Below are 13,924 nucleotides of genomic sequence, written 5' to 3' on the forward strand. Positions count from 1 at the left end.
TCTGAGTGGGCACCTGCCATGTCACTGAGTCAGGCCACAGTGCTTCTCGAGGGCCTCTGTCTTCTGGTCTGTCAAGTGGAGCTGCCAGCACTTACCTCATCGGGGTGACTAAGGATTTGAGTGTAACTAGACTTTGCTAAGCATACACTATAGGACCCTGCACACAGTAGGTGCTTAGTAAAGGCTAGTAATTATCATCTGTCCTGGACTGCAAGCTTGTTGGAGGGGGGCAAATTTTCCGAACTGCGAATCCTTCTCTCACAGAGACCTGTGGTTGCCCCCACTGTGAGTATTGACTGACTCGGAAGAGGACCATAAGGCTTCTCGGGTTCTTAAAGGTGGGGGCAAGGCTGGGACGAGGACCCCAGCTCTCTGAATACCTGTTGATATTATAAATGGCCGCCACCCACTAGTGTTTTACTCTGAGCCAGGCACTGTGCTCGGGTATGAGTCCTTCACCCATGAATCCTTTACCCAGCTCAAGGAGGAAAGAAAACCTGTAGGCAGGAATGGCGGAGGCTTAGGATAGCGACCTTCCTGCACCCTGCGCCTGGCTGCTCAGACCAGCCTATGGGGAGCAGTGTCCTCACAGTGAAGTTGGGCCTTGACACAGGTGAAGAACCTGACAGAGGAGATGGCTGCCCTGGACGAGTCCGTGGTCCGCCTGACTAAGGAGAAGAAGGCGTTGCAGGAGGCTCACCAGCAGGCTCTGGGTGACCTGCAGGCTGAAGAGGACCGTGTGAGTGCGCTGGCCAAGGCCAAGATCCGGTTGGAGCAGCAAGTAGAGGACGTGAGTTGGAGTCTCTTGGGGGGCTGTCGGGGTGGACAGTCACCTTGGCTTGCTCGAAGCTGAGCCCTACTCTACCCCACAGCTGGAGTGCTCCCTGGAGCAAGAGAAGAAGCTTCGCATGGATACAGAACGTGCCAAGCGCAAGCTCGAAGGAGACCTGAAGCTGACGCAGGAGACAGTGACAGACACCACACAAGACAAGCAGCAGCTGGAGGAGAAGTTGAAGAAGTAGGTGTGGGCCTGATGGCCTCTCCTCAGCCCTGTTGCTGTGGGGAGGATACCAGGGCAGAGGTCATGTCCTGCCCTCTGTGGACCAGGACTGAGGACAGCAGGATCGAGGCTCCTTCAGGGCCTCACAGGAGGAGGTGGGCAGGTGGATAGCAGGTAGGGCCAGGGCTGGCTCATCCCGCCATGTGCTCGCAGGAAGGATTCAGAGCTGAGTCAGCTGAGCCTGCGGGTGGAGGATGAGCAGCTCCTGGGGGCGCAGTTGCAGAAGAAGATCAAGGAGCTACAGGTATGCACCGCGGCAGTGGGGACTGCCATGGGTGGCCCAGGCCTGCTCCAGGGGCTCACGGACTCGGTACCATTTACTCAGGCGAGGGCTGAGGAGCTGGAGGAGGAGCTGGAGGCGGAGCGAGCAGCCCGTGCCCGTGTGGAAAAGCAGCGAGCTGAGGCAGCCCGAGAGCTGGAGGAGCTGAGTGAGAGGCTAGAGGAGGCTGGTGGAGCCTCTGCCGGGCAGCGTGAGGGTTGCCGCAAGCGTGAGGCTGAGTTGGGCCGACTGCGGCGGGAGCTGGAGGAGACAGTTCTGAGACACGAGGCCACTGTGGCTGCCCTGCGCCGCAAGCAGGCTGATAGCGCCGCAGAGTTGAGCGAGCAGGTAGACAGCCTCCAGCGGATCCGGCAGAAACTGGAGAAGGAAAAGAGTGAGCTGCGCATGGAGGTGGATGATCTGGGGGCCAGCGTGGAAACTCTGGCCCGTGGCAAGGTCTGCCTCCTTCCTGCCTCGAAATCAGTTTTGACTCTATACTGACCCTGCCCTCTGCCCTCATGACAATACACCACCGCAGCATTGACCTCCTGACCCCTGAATGCTTAACCTGGTGTCTAACCCCAGCTCCACAGCGGTCCTGACCGCTAACCCTGAGTGCTCAGTTTCCCTCCTTGGCTTGTTGACTCACACCCAAACCTCAGCTCTTCCAGCAGGAGTGTGACCCCAGCTCTTGACTCCTGAATTCAGACGTAGCACCTGCCCAACACTCACTGTCGTTGTCCCAACGTTGACCCCTCCCCCACCCCAAATCCTGACTCTGTCCCCAGCTGTAGAACCTAATACCGACTCACAGCCCTTGGGATGGGTTCTGAGACTCCCAATCCGTGCCAACAGTAGGAACCCAGACCCTGACCCCGGAACTCTGGTCTCCTTTGAATCTCTGGTCTCATACCTAGTGTTCTAGGTCCCAGTCCCAGGTCCCGGTCTCTTGACTGGCAGCCCCTGGACCCTGCCCTTGGATGCACAAACTTGTCTTGACCTCTGACTCTGCGATCCAGGCCAGTGCAGAGAAGCTGTGCCGGACCTATGAGGACCAGCTCAGCGAGGCCAAGATCAAAGTGGAGGAGCTGCAGCGGCAGCTGACTGACGCCAGCACCCAGCGGGGGCGGTTACAAACGGAGAACGGTGAGGCCTGGGTTTAGCTGGGCTATGCCAGGTAGGGCTTGGGTGGTTTGCCTCAACGGACTGACCGGCCTGCCCGCCCCTTCACCCGCAGGGGAGCTGGGCCGCCTGCTTGAGGAGAAGGAGTCTATGATCAGCCAGCTGAGCCGCGGGAAGACCTCAGCCGCTCAGAGTCTGGAGGAACTTCGGCGGCAGTTGGAGGAAGAAAGCAAGGTGGACGGCACTGGCGACGGTGGGGCAGGGAGGTGGGTGCTGGGGCCAATAGCTGGGATTGATGCCGACCGAGGCCACTGGTGTCCCTGCAGGCCAAGGGTGCGCTGGCTCACGCAGTGCAGGCTCTGCGGCACGACTGCGACCTCCTGCGAGAGCAGCATGAGGAAGAGTCCGAGGCGCAGGCTGAGCTGCAGCGGCTGCTGTCCAAAGCCAACGCTGAGGTGGCACAGTGGAGGAGCAAGTATGAGGCGGACGCCATCCAAAGGACGGAGGAGCTGGAGGAGGCCAAGTGAGTAGCTGGCATCTTGACCACGACCCGGGAGAGGCTCGGGCCTGCGCCTGTACGCCCAGTGTGTGGTAGTGGGGACTCTGCGGTCCTTGCCCCAGGCTCCCTTGGTACATAATAGTCCACCCTGCCCGGTCTGCGGTCCAGGAAGAAGCTGGCCCTGAGGCTGCAGGAGGCAGAAGAAGGCGTAGAGGCCGCGAATGCCAAGTGCTCCTCACTGGAGAAGGCCAAGCTGCGGCTGCAGACAGAGTCCGAGGACGTGACCTTGGAGCTGGAGCGGGCCACCTCAGCCGCTGCTGCACTGGATAAGAAGCAGCGGCACTTGGAGCGGGCCCTGGAGGAACGGAGGCGGCAGGAGGAGGAGATGCAGCGGGAACTGGAGGCGGCGCAGAGGGAGGCTCGAGGTCTGGGCACCGAGCTCTTTCGATTGCGGCACAGCCATGAGGAGGCGCTTGAGGCTCTGGAGACACTCAAGCGGGAGAACAAGAATCTGCAGGGTAAGACCTGAGGCCCAGAGCTCTCAAGGGTCACCTTGGACTTGGGTGAAGGACGTAACCTGGAGCAGAGCAGAAGTGAGGGTGAGTCCTCAGGGCTCTGCTCACCCTGCAGAGGAGATCAGCGACCTTACAGACCAGGTCAGCCTCAGCGGGAAGAGCATCCAGGAACTGGAGAAGGCCAAGAAGGCGCTGGAAGGGGAGAAGAGTGAGCTGCAGGCTGCGCTGGAGGAGGCTGAGGTCAGGGCTGGTCACAGGGGTGGGTGGACTCTGCTGTGTGGCTCCCTAGCTTCATTGGTCCTCAAATACCTGCCGAGGCTCCTTCTCCCTCCACACTGCTTGATCAACACCTCTAGGGGGCGCTGGAGCTGGAAGAGACAAAGACCCTGCGGATCCAGTTGGAGTTGTCCCAGGTCAAGGCGGAAGTGGACCGAAAGCTGGCGGAGAAGGATGAGGAGTGTACTAACCTGAGGTCTCTGCTTATGGTGGCACACAGGACAGACTAGCTGTCCCCGCTACAGGGTTAGAGTGTTCCCATTCCAGAGGTGACCCTCCACAAGATGCTCGGGGCCAAAGTTCAGTCCATGCCCTTCTCGGTCTCCAGTGAATGAACTTTTTTTGACAAGTCACAAGGGGCTTGAAAACAGAAGCGATTCATTTGCTCCCCAAATGGGTTCCCAGCTCTGTGGGTCCCTGAGCGTGCCACAGGTAGTGCCCGACCTCCTCCATTCCTGTAGGCCAAGCTTGCCCTCACGCCGACCTTCTTACAGGCGCAACCACCAGCGGGCTGTGGAGTCCTTGCAGGCCTCCCTGGATGCCGAGACTAGGGCCCGCAATGAAGCACTGCGTCTCAAGAAGAAGATGGAGGGGGACCTCAATGACCTGGAGTTACAGCTGGGCCACGCAACCCGCCAGGCCATGGAGGCACAGGCAGCCACGAGGCTGCTTCAGGCCCAACTCAAGGAGGAGCAAGCAGGGCGTGATGAGGAGCAGAGGCTGGCTGCCGAGCTCCGCGAGCAGGGCCAGGCCCTCGAGCGCAGGGCTGCACTGCTGGCATCTGAGCTGGAAGAGCTTCGGGCCGCCCTGGAACAGGGCGAGCGCAGCCGAAGGCTGGCTGAACAGGAGCTGTTGGAGGCCACAGAGCGCCTCAACCTACTGCATTCACAGGTGGGGGATGGGCCAAAGATGTTAGAAGGATGGGGATGGGGGGCAGAGCCCTGCTGGCCAGCTGAGGCTCTGCTCCCCTCAGAACACAGGCCTCCTGAACCAGAAAAAGAAGCTGGAGGTGGACTTGGCCCAGCTGAGTGGGGAGGTGGAGGAGGCTGCGCAGGAGAGGCGGGAAGCTGAGGAGAAGGCCAAAAAGGCCATCACGGATGTGAGGCTGGTCCAGGGTTGGGGATGAGTGTGAACAGAGCTCAAAGAGTGCCTCCTCCCCACTATGCTGTTTCCTCCCTACAGGCAGCCATGATGGCTGAGGAGCTGAAAAAGGAGCAGGACACAAGTGCACACCTCGAACGGATGAAGAAGACCCTGGAACAGACAGTGCGGGAGCTGCAGGCCCGCCTTGAGGAAGCAGAGCAGGCCGCACTCCGGGGTGGGAAGAAGCAAGTGCAGAAGCTGGAAGCCAAGGTGTGTGCAGCCTTACCAGTCCCTCTCCCCTGCAGGGCTGACTAGGGCTGGCTGGGCTAGCAGGGAACCCCGTCCTGACCCGCAGGTGCGGGAACTGGAGGCAGAGCTTGACGCAGAGCAGAAGAAGCACGCTGAGGCCCTCAAGGGTGTGCGCAAACATGAGCGCAGGGTCAAGGAGCTTGCGTACCAGGTGGGTGGTGGGGTCCACCCCGGGAGGTGGCACTGGAGCTAACCCTGTCCAGGCAAACCCTGAGAGCCCTTTGCTTGTCCAGACTGAGGAAGACAGGAAGAACCTGGCTCGCATGCAGGACCTAGTGGACAAGCTGCAGAGCAAGGTCAAGAGCTACAAGCGTCAGTTTGAGGAGGCGGTAAGCACACTGGGGTCCAGGTATCTGGGCCTGCTCAGCACAGTGGTGAGATGCTGTCAACTGCAGGGCTTGCAGCCAGGGAAGCATCTGTAGCAAGCTCAACTAAAGGTAGCAGCCCATCCTCTCAACTCAGGGACCTCTATGGCTGCAGCACGGATCACTTACAGCTATGGACCAGACTGAAAAAGTGAATGGTTCTTTCCTCAGCTTAGGCATGATGGGCATGCGGCCCCTTGAAGGACGGTCTCCACTTTGTTTTCCCTGTATGGGTTCTAGTAAGGGGAGGCTGGTGACAGGAAGGGTGGAGGGAGGACCAGAAGTCAGCTTCTTTGGGGGATGGGAGCAGGTGGCCATTTTAGTTACCGCTGGGAAACAAGGCCCTGCATACGCCTCTAGGAGCAGCAGGCCAGTACCAACCTGGCTAAGTACCGCAAGGCCCAGCACGAGTTAGACGACGCTGAGGAGCGGGCAGACATGGCAGAGACCCAGGCCAACAAGCTGCGGGCAAGGTCCAGGGATGCCCTGGGTCCCAAGGTAAGGTGGCCACTGTGTTGGGTGGACACTGGGGAGACACGCACAGGTGACCTAGGTCAGCCTCTTTCTCATCTCTTAGCACAAGGAGTGAGAGACTCCAGCTCTGACGAGGGAAACCCCGTGCTCCTGTTGTCTTTCCACCTGCCACTCCACAGAGCTCTGGAACCCCAAATAAACACCACATCAGCAGCAGCCGCTGTCCTGTCCTTATTTCTTGCGGCTAGAGGAGCTGGGAACAGAACCTCATGGACAAAGTCAGGCCCACGTCAGTCTTTAAAATAAAGTTCTTTAATAGTCTCCATTTAATTGGTTTATTTGCTGTTAATAAACTGGCAACACAGGAGGAGCCAAGGGTAAGCTCTCAGCCAGGCTCCCGTGTCTGGGCTCAGGCAGGCACAGGCACTCCATGCCCCAAAGGGATGGAGAGAAAAGGCCCCCCACTTCCGGGGAACCTCCAGGATGAACACAGTGGCCAATGAGCAAAGAACCAGAGGAGCTAAAGGAAGACAAGGGAGGTCGGGAGGAGAGATGGGTAGACCTGGGGAAGGCAGCATTCTCTGATGCCCAACCCTGCCCAGGGCTCAGGAGCTCTGCCTGTGCCCTGAGGCCAGGGAGGCTTGGCTCACAGGGGTCTGCATCTTCCTTCCATCGTGGGACTGATGGGAGGAGCTCAGGCAGAGATGGTTTCCATGTTCCCTTTCTCTGGCAGGCCAGGGCTCCAGGAGTGTGAGGGAAAGGTGGGCATGGTGCCATTGTCCTTACCCTGGGGACAGTGAAGACACAGGCTCCCCAATGGCCTGGGCCCTCAGACCCAGGAGACAAGAACTTGTAGGATGTTCCTTCCACCGAGCCTGCACCTGAGCACCCGGGGTAGACAGAGCACTGGGGAGGCAAGAGAGGGACAGGGGTGGGCAGAGTGCGTGGCGTGTGCACCCTTGCTCACTGCACTCGCCCCGGCCCAGCAGCTTCTCGAAGCCTGGCTCAAGGTCACTCCTCAGTGAAGTCTCTGTCTATGTCCATGTAGGGCTCTTCAATGTAGCTGACCAGGGCGGAGGGCGACTGGCGGTCTGGGTTCAACAAGATGGACACGGTCTCCTTCCAGTATGAGAAGCTGATGCAGGAGCTCTGAGTAAAGAGCGAGAAGGGTTGGGAAGTGTGGAGGGCTTGGGTTCACATGCTACTCTCCTCCCACTGTCACTCGGGGCTGGGGCACTCACATTCTCCAGGCAGGTGCTGTCTTTGTCCTTGTGCAGGTAATGCTGCTGCCAAAAGCGCAGCAGGTTGTGGAAGTTGTTGAGCAGGAAGCCAGGGTACTTCTTGCTGTGCTCCATCCGCTGTAGCAGCCGCAGGTACAGGGGCAACCGCTCTTTCCGACGGGCTAGCATCAGGATCACCAGGCTGGTGTTGAGGCAGCTGACGTTCTCCTGCAGGGCCAAAGGCAGAGACGGTTTCCCATGTCCCATGGGCTGGGTCAGCAGCCTCAGGATGCCAGTGAGCCTGGACAGCCGCAGGGCAGGGAAGAGGGGATCCTAGGCCCACACAATGGCACAACAGTCCATGGCACCTTCCTGTACCCTGTGCCCACCTATTACCACCTGCACTGACAGTAGCACTGGTCCTTGTCTACATTTCTGTTCAGGTGTGACTTCTTCCAGAAGCTTCTCTCCCCTGCCAGGGCTGGGTGCACATGCTAAGTGTGCAGTTATTCACTTAAGGATTTTAGTGCTGCACTGGGCTGCGACTTCAGAAGCAAGAGTCTAGTCTACCTTGTTCTCCAAGCTTCCCTAGCCCCAGACCTCGCCTCCCAGCATGTCAGCAACAAAAGAACCACTGCTCAGAGGTGTCAGCCTGTCTCTCATCTTAGAGAAGGGGTGTAAGGCTGGAGGAAGAGAAGGCTGGCAGTTAGTGAACAGGGGGGAACTCAGGTCCAATTCCATAGCCCACTGTAGCCAGAAGTTAGGGGGTGGGCACATGGGGAAGAACTGTAGCCTGGAGTCAGAAGAATGCAGTGCCAACCTCACCTCTGCCCCAACTGACTCTGTGGCCACAGCAGACTGGATATCTGATCTTAGTTCCCCTGTAAACTGGGGCGACACCCTAGGAAGAACTGTTTCCAGAAAGAAGGGGGAACACAGACATGTTGACCTCCAGGAGGAGAGAGATGGTTTCCAATCTACCCTCTGTGACTGCTCACTGGCTGGGACATCTCACCTGGGTTAGTGTCTGTACATGGATGATATTGATGAGGCGGAAGAGGAAGGACATCTGCGTGGGCACCTGGGATATGTAGGCGAGCAGGCGGCACTCGGACAGGACCTCGGCCACTGTGGAGGAAGGCAGAGGTGTAGCAGCAGGCGCACACAGTGGCTGGTCATCCATGCCATGGGTTAAGTCCATTTTGGTCCTGACCCTGCAGCTGGTGTTCTCTCACCACCAAAACAACTATGTTAGGGGTCAGAGAGATGGCTCGGCAGTTAAACCACTTGCTACTCTTCCAGAGGACCACAATGGCAGCTCTTCAGGCTGTGCGATACTTTCTTCCAGCTTCTACCTACTCCTGCACTCACTACACGCACAAAACCATATGTACACACAGGATTAAAATAAATCTGTATAGACAACCACAAAACCCCAGCTTTCCTAAAAGCTGCAACAGCAGGTCAATCTCCAACTGTTTGGTCATGAGGTTGTGCCAAATTTCAGAGAAACCACACTCAGAAAGCGGCCTCCCAGCTGACAGCAGCTCAGCTCCTATCTGTTTTCCTTCTCTGGAAGACAGGTGGAGAATACGCATTAAGAAGAAACACAGCAAGCCTGGGAGATGGCCCTCCGGACAACAATGCCACTGCAGCATTAGCTGCAGAGCAAGCAGCAGAGCTGGGGGTCACCGGAAGGAACCCACAGTAAACCCTGTGTGGCAGCAGCAGGCATCTAAACCCGGGAGCTGGGGTCACACAGGCAGGCAGATCCGGAAGCCAGCCAGCTTAGGCAGATCCAGGAGCTCCAGTCTCAGTAGGAGACTGTGTTCAAAAACTGAAGGTGGAAATAGAGACCTGGTATCAACCCCTGGCCTCCACGTCTGTACACATACCCACATACGCAAACAAGCAGTCGAACTGAACTTTCCAGAACTCTTAATGAGACTGGTTTGCCATAGCTCTCACACATCTGTGTCCACTGCTGTGGCAAGGGAGAAAGAGCACTGATCACATCAAAGTGTATGTGACCAGTCTTCTGAAACAGACCCTTTAGAGAAGGAGGAGGAGGTAAGAGTCTAGTTATTCATGACCAGGATGCTTTTGGTACCAATGACAATGATGCGGAACACTGTCTTTTTGGAAGTGTTCATAAACTTTGTGACAATCTGTTTGGTGCCACAGACCTCCTGGGAAAGGGGCCCATATGTACTTATGTGTTACCTCACGCCACTCTATTTGAGGTCCTACACACCCACCACAACCTCACGCTACAGAAGGAAGGGACCCTGTTCAGTGCAGAAGACACCTTTTTCTTTACTAAGATGTTACACTTGTTCAATTAAAGGAAGCAAACCAGTGGAGAAATTGACATAGCTGAGCAAGGTCAAGACTGCCCTCCTGACCCCAGGCACACAATTCCTGGCTGGAGGCTGCAGCCATCTGCATTGGCACCTTGGCCTCCTCACCTTTCATGTCCACCTGGTTTTCAAATCGGTCCAGCGACAGAGTGACACAGCGCACCAGCATGTTAGAATCCACTAGCGAGCTGTTGATCTGTTTCAGGAACACCTGGAACTGGAGAAGATGGTGCTCATTGGCAGGGCTGCTGACCAGGTCACCACCGACCTTCTACCCCAGCTCCACTACCCTGCAGACAGGACACACCCAGTGGCCGCAAAGATACTGTAACAGCCAAAGTTCTCATTCCAATAGTTACAGGATCTGGTTTAAAGACTGAGACTGAGTAGGTATAGTGGATGTTCAGGCTGCCCAACCAGATCCCAGACTCTTCCAACTGTGTGACCGCCCATCCTCACAGACAGCTGGTGCTGCAGCTAACGCCACGGAGCCCAAGGGCAAGCCCTACCTTTGCATCAGTGTTGATATATTTATTGAATCTCTTGAATGCATCAACGTTGAACTTCATCAGCTCTCCCAGGAGGTCAAAGTAGCTCTGGAGTACATCCCTCGACTTGCATTCGCTGTCCACAATGCAGTATAAGATGTGCTGGGTTGGGCAGAGGACAGGGTAAGGGTGTGGATGGGTCTGCCCCTACCCGTAAGCCACTCAGGCCGGGCCTGGAGCTCAGACTGCTCACTGCTTCAAGCAAGCACACAGATGGCTGGAACCTGTGACTGTGTAGACTCTTTTCTGAGGATCCTGGTGGCTCCAAGGACAGAGCCAGGTAACTGCCTCAGCAGGGGAACTGAGTGGGTGTGTGGTATTTGCTTTCCCAGGCTCACACACGAAGTCTCTGGCTTGCTTTGCAGCTACCTACATGGTTCTCTGTCTCCAGACCTAACAAGGGCTGCTGTCCTGTGCACTAGGGCCTAGAATTAAAGGGCAGAGCATATATTCTGACCCTCTGCACTGTTTTTATGTTTACCAATGAAACTGCTTAGAACACATAAAAATCAATAAATGTTTATTAACAATAATAAGCAAACTTAATTCCTCATCAGGGAAACTGTCCCCTCTGGCTCCCCTCCCCCTCTCTCTTCATTCCTTCCCTCTTTTCATTATCGTCTTGGTTTTTCTGAAACAGGATCTGGCCTTGAACTTGCACAACTCCTGCTTCTCCTTCTAAAGTGCGGGGGTTTCTAAGCTCAGCTCATTTTCTCGGGCTTGCACTGATAGGCAGCCATTTTCCTTACATTCATGGTTCCACACTGACAGTAACTCTCTAGACCTCCCCCTGCACTTCGAGCTGTAGCTCTCCCTTCCATGTCCTCTCACTGCAGCCATTGATCAACATGGCAATCTTTTTTTTTATTACTTTCATGTTTTACAGTCTAATCACTGCCCGCTTCCCACGTTCCTCATCCTACTCCTCCTCCCTACTTTCTCCAACAGGATGTTTCTCCCCAACCCCCACCTCTCTACTCCCTGAGGCCTCAAGTCCCCCCAGGGTTAGACATGCCTTCTCCCACTGAGGCCATGTCCTCTGCTGTATATGTGTCGGGGCCTTGACCCAGCTCCTGTATGCTGCCTAGTTGGTGGCTCTGTTAACTTTTAGTCAATACCAAATTATCCTCAGGGTCAAAGGGCTTGCTGGGTAACTCTATATATTCTACATTCCTGAGTCCCTTAGCCCTCAGTACCTACAGAGAGCCCACTGCTGGCAACCCAGGACCAACCCTGAGCAATGTGCACTTGGAACAACCAGAACAGGTCTGTTTCTGACCAAACTCCTTAGGCTCAAGATGAGGAATCAATGCATGGGGCTGGGAGGATTCCGCCCCTGCCCTCCGCCCTCCTGGTCCCTCCACCCTACCTCCAGAAGGCCTCGCTTCAGCAGGAACATCTGGTCTGCATAGGACGTAGTCCCTCGGAGAAAACTTTCCACAGCCCGGGCTTGCCAAAACCTATGACCAAAATGTTGAACCCTGGCCCAGGTGGCTTTGGCTGTCCTCCCCTGGTGCAGGCTCAATGGCCCCAGGGTCAGAGCGGTTTGCAGCCAAGTATCTGATATTTACTTAACATTTTCCAGTCTGGGTACCAGCCCTAGGTCTTGAGGACACAGCAATGAACAAGAGAACCGCCATTCTCGTATATGGTGTTCACAGCTCAGCAGGGACCAGTCTTTCATGTAGCTATACCAGAATGGGTTTCTGTGGTATATGGGCATACACAGTTGCATCTGGGCTCAGAGAGTAGCCGCTAATAAGTTCCATGTAAAACCACTCTAGGCTTTCCACTCTCAGAATATTGGAAGGACATGGACCTAGAAGCCAGGGATGTGTGGCCAGCAGAAGGGTATGCGTGGAGATGTCACTGAGTTCATATGCATTGAGCTCTCTAGGAAGAGCCAACAGACACTGAGTGGCCCAGAGGCTCAGCTGGGATCCCTGAAGGAGGGTCTGAATAGGTAAGGCTGAGATGACAGGGGACCTTGTAGGGACAGAGCCTTGTAGCCAGGCCAGCTGGAATCCCCTTGTCTAAACCTCCCAATCCCACCCCTGCCCACCTAGGTGGCCAGGAGCTCTGCAGCCTCCTCCTTGGTGCTTAGCCACCTAGCGGATGGCTTCTGGGGTGGTTCCTGGCTCTATTTCTTCCCATACTGCACTGAAGCAGGTTTCTTTCTTTTCATGCTTATTTCCCATGATCCCAAGTAGTCACGCAGGCATAGCCTGGATCCTATTTGTGCTCCACCTCTCTAATGCCAGCTTGATGCATGCTCAGTCACCTCCTAGCATACTCTGCTGGCATGTGACAAGGATACACACACTTACCAGCCGAGTCCCATGGAGTCAGTGGCCACCTAACCCCTTACCCTTGGGAACCCCCTGGCTCCTAGAGGTCTCACGGGTCCATCTGCTCCTTACTCACCTGAATGAAGACTCTGCTGGCTCCTTCTTCATGACCTGCAGCAGCCGAGTTAGTAAGCCCCTCTTGCCGTCACACACCAGACTCCTGAAATCAAAGGGATAGACAGAGCTGGTGACAGATCTCAATGGCTGATGGGCCACTGAGCTAGTCCTGTGTGGGTGTGGAGCTGAACGAGCGGGTAATGTCTGAGTCTGTGAGGATGCTCTCTTGCTCCACTGTGTGCTGGGACCTCAGACTGTGCCGTTGTCAGCTCCATAGCCAAGTGCACTTCTGCACCTTAGGCCACGTTTCCCTCCTCAGACTGGCAAGAGGCAGAGGCACGCCCAGGGCCAGATGGGGCTCCGGACTTCCAGGAGAAGGGCCACTTACATCACAAACGGGTTTAATCCAGGCTACAGCAGAGTATGCCAGATAGAATAACATCTGTGCCAATCGGTAGGGCCCAGAGTTTTTTCCTGCCCCAGGTCAGTTCCAGCTCAGCTGTGAGCTTCTAGGCCTCAGTTTCCTGTCTGAGGCAGAGGCAGTAGTAGGTGAGAAAGGGATTAGGCCTGTCATGGTGGCAGGTGTCTGGGCCCTTAGACTCTGTCCGCACAGCAGCTCCACTTCCATCCCTGTAGACTCTGGGCAGGTCCATCTTATCAGGAGGAGGTGGGGGTTGTGACTCTAGTTGCTAGATCAGGTTCACACTTCATAAGCCCCCGAGAGGCTGGCATGTCACTGTGCTGATCCCAAAGATGAGGCAGACATAGGGCAAGGGGTGAAGGGGCTGCTTCTTCTTACCCTGCTTGGCACAGCTGCCACTGGGCAGGAACTGAGGATACCAGTAAAGGGGCCATTAAGCATGGGACAAGGTGGAAGGGCAGAGTACAGCTGACCTTTGGCAGGGGCCAGATGACACCTCTGTCATCTACATGTAGATGGGAAGATGACGATGGCACTTCCTTTTGAGGGCTGCTGTGATGCTCAGTTAGGAAATGCAGGAGATGTGAGTATCTAGCACACAAAGCCATGGTGAGTGGCAGTTATGTGTGTGCCTTGGGAGCCCTGCATCCACGGCTGTCTCCCACCAGGATCACCTGTCAGTGTTGAGGACGGCTTCCACCTCAGGGATGTTGGCTTTCAGAGAGATGGCACTGAGTTCATTTAGCTCCTGGTTGTTGAGCAGCAGGTACTTGTTCCTGAAACAAACGGGTCAGAGGTAAAGGGCAGGACTGGGGCCGCTCTGCGGCTCTGCCGCGGGGCAGAGAGTTCCATCCGCCTCTGCCCACTCCTGCTGGGAGGAGCTGAGGGTCCACCAGCACTACTGCGCATGCTTGTCACTCACTAGAGCCCTTCCTCCGCATCTCCAGGTCTGTGTGGTACACCGAACGTTTCTATATGACTTTTCAAAGTCACCTGCACCTCAGCACG

At 56.1% G+C, this 13,924-nt stretch overlaps 2 protein-coding genes across 6 annotated transcripts in view; one reads left to right on the plus strand and one right to left on the minus strand.

Annotated features, from left to right (window-relative positions):
• Myh7b (myosin heavy chain 7B) overlaps window positions 1-6,287 on the plus strand; it is a 51,145-nt gene extending 44,858 nt beyond the window's left edge. For 3 of the 5 annotated variants that reach the window (XM_087652318.1, XM_087652317.1, XM_087652320.1), the window contains 17 exons: window positions 614-790; window positions 873-1,018; window positions 1,214-1,304; window positions 1,386-1,775; window positions 2,339-2,465; window positions 2,557-2,675; window positions 2,768-2,964; window positions 3,109-3,458; window positions 3,571-3,695; window positions 3,812-3,927; window positions 4,226-4,622; window positions 4,705-4,830; window positions 4,914-5,084; window positions 5,170-5,274; window positions 5,357-5,452; window positions 5,849-5,986; window positions 6,066-6,287. In XM_087652318.1, coding sequence (XP_087508444.1) covers window positions 614-790; window positions 873-1,018; window positions 1,214-1,304; window positions 1,386-1,775; window positions 2,339-2,465; window positions 2,557-2,675; window positions 2,768-2,964; window positions 3,109-3,458; window positions 3,571-3,695; window positions 3,812-3,927; window positions 4,226-4,622; window positions 4,705-4,830; window positions 4,914-5,084; window positions 5,170-5,274; window positions 5,357-5,452; window positions 5,849-5,986; window positions 6,066-6,077 — 2,883 coding nt within the window. In that variant the 3' untranslated portion in view covers window positions 6,078-6,287. 5 annotated transcript variants of the gene reach the window in all.
• The window catches only part of Trpc4ap (transient receptor potential cation channel, subfamily C, member 4 associated protein), a 70,989-nt gene continuing 63,326 nt past the window's right edge, over window positions 6,262-13,924 (minus strand). The window contains 8 exon segments of the mRNA NM_001100748.1: window positions 6,262-7,111; window positions 7,204-7,410; window positions 8,198-8,310; window positions 9,651-9,759; window positions 10,052-10,192; window positions 11,460-11,550; window positions 12,515-12,598; window positions 13,591-13,692. Of these exon segments, the coding sequence (NP_001094218.1) occupies window positions 6,974-7,111; window positions 7,204-7,410; window positions 8,198-8,310; window positions 9,651-9,759; window positions 10,052-10,192; window positions 11,460-11,550; window positions 12,515-12,598; window positions 13,591-13,692 (985 nt within the window). The 3' untranslated portion in view covers window positions 6,262-6,973.

The sequence above is a fragment of the Rattus norvegicus genome, chromosome 3, assembly GCF_021556685.1.
Source record: "Rattus norvegicus strain SHRSP/BbbUtx chromosome 3, alternate assembly SHRSP_T2T, whole genome shotgun sequence".
In the NCBI taxonomy this organism is placed as follows: domain Eukaryota; kingdom Metazoa; phylum Chordata; class Mammalia; order Rodentia; family Muridae; genus Rattus; species Rattus norvegicus.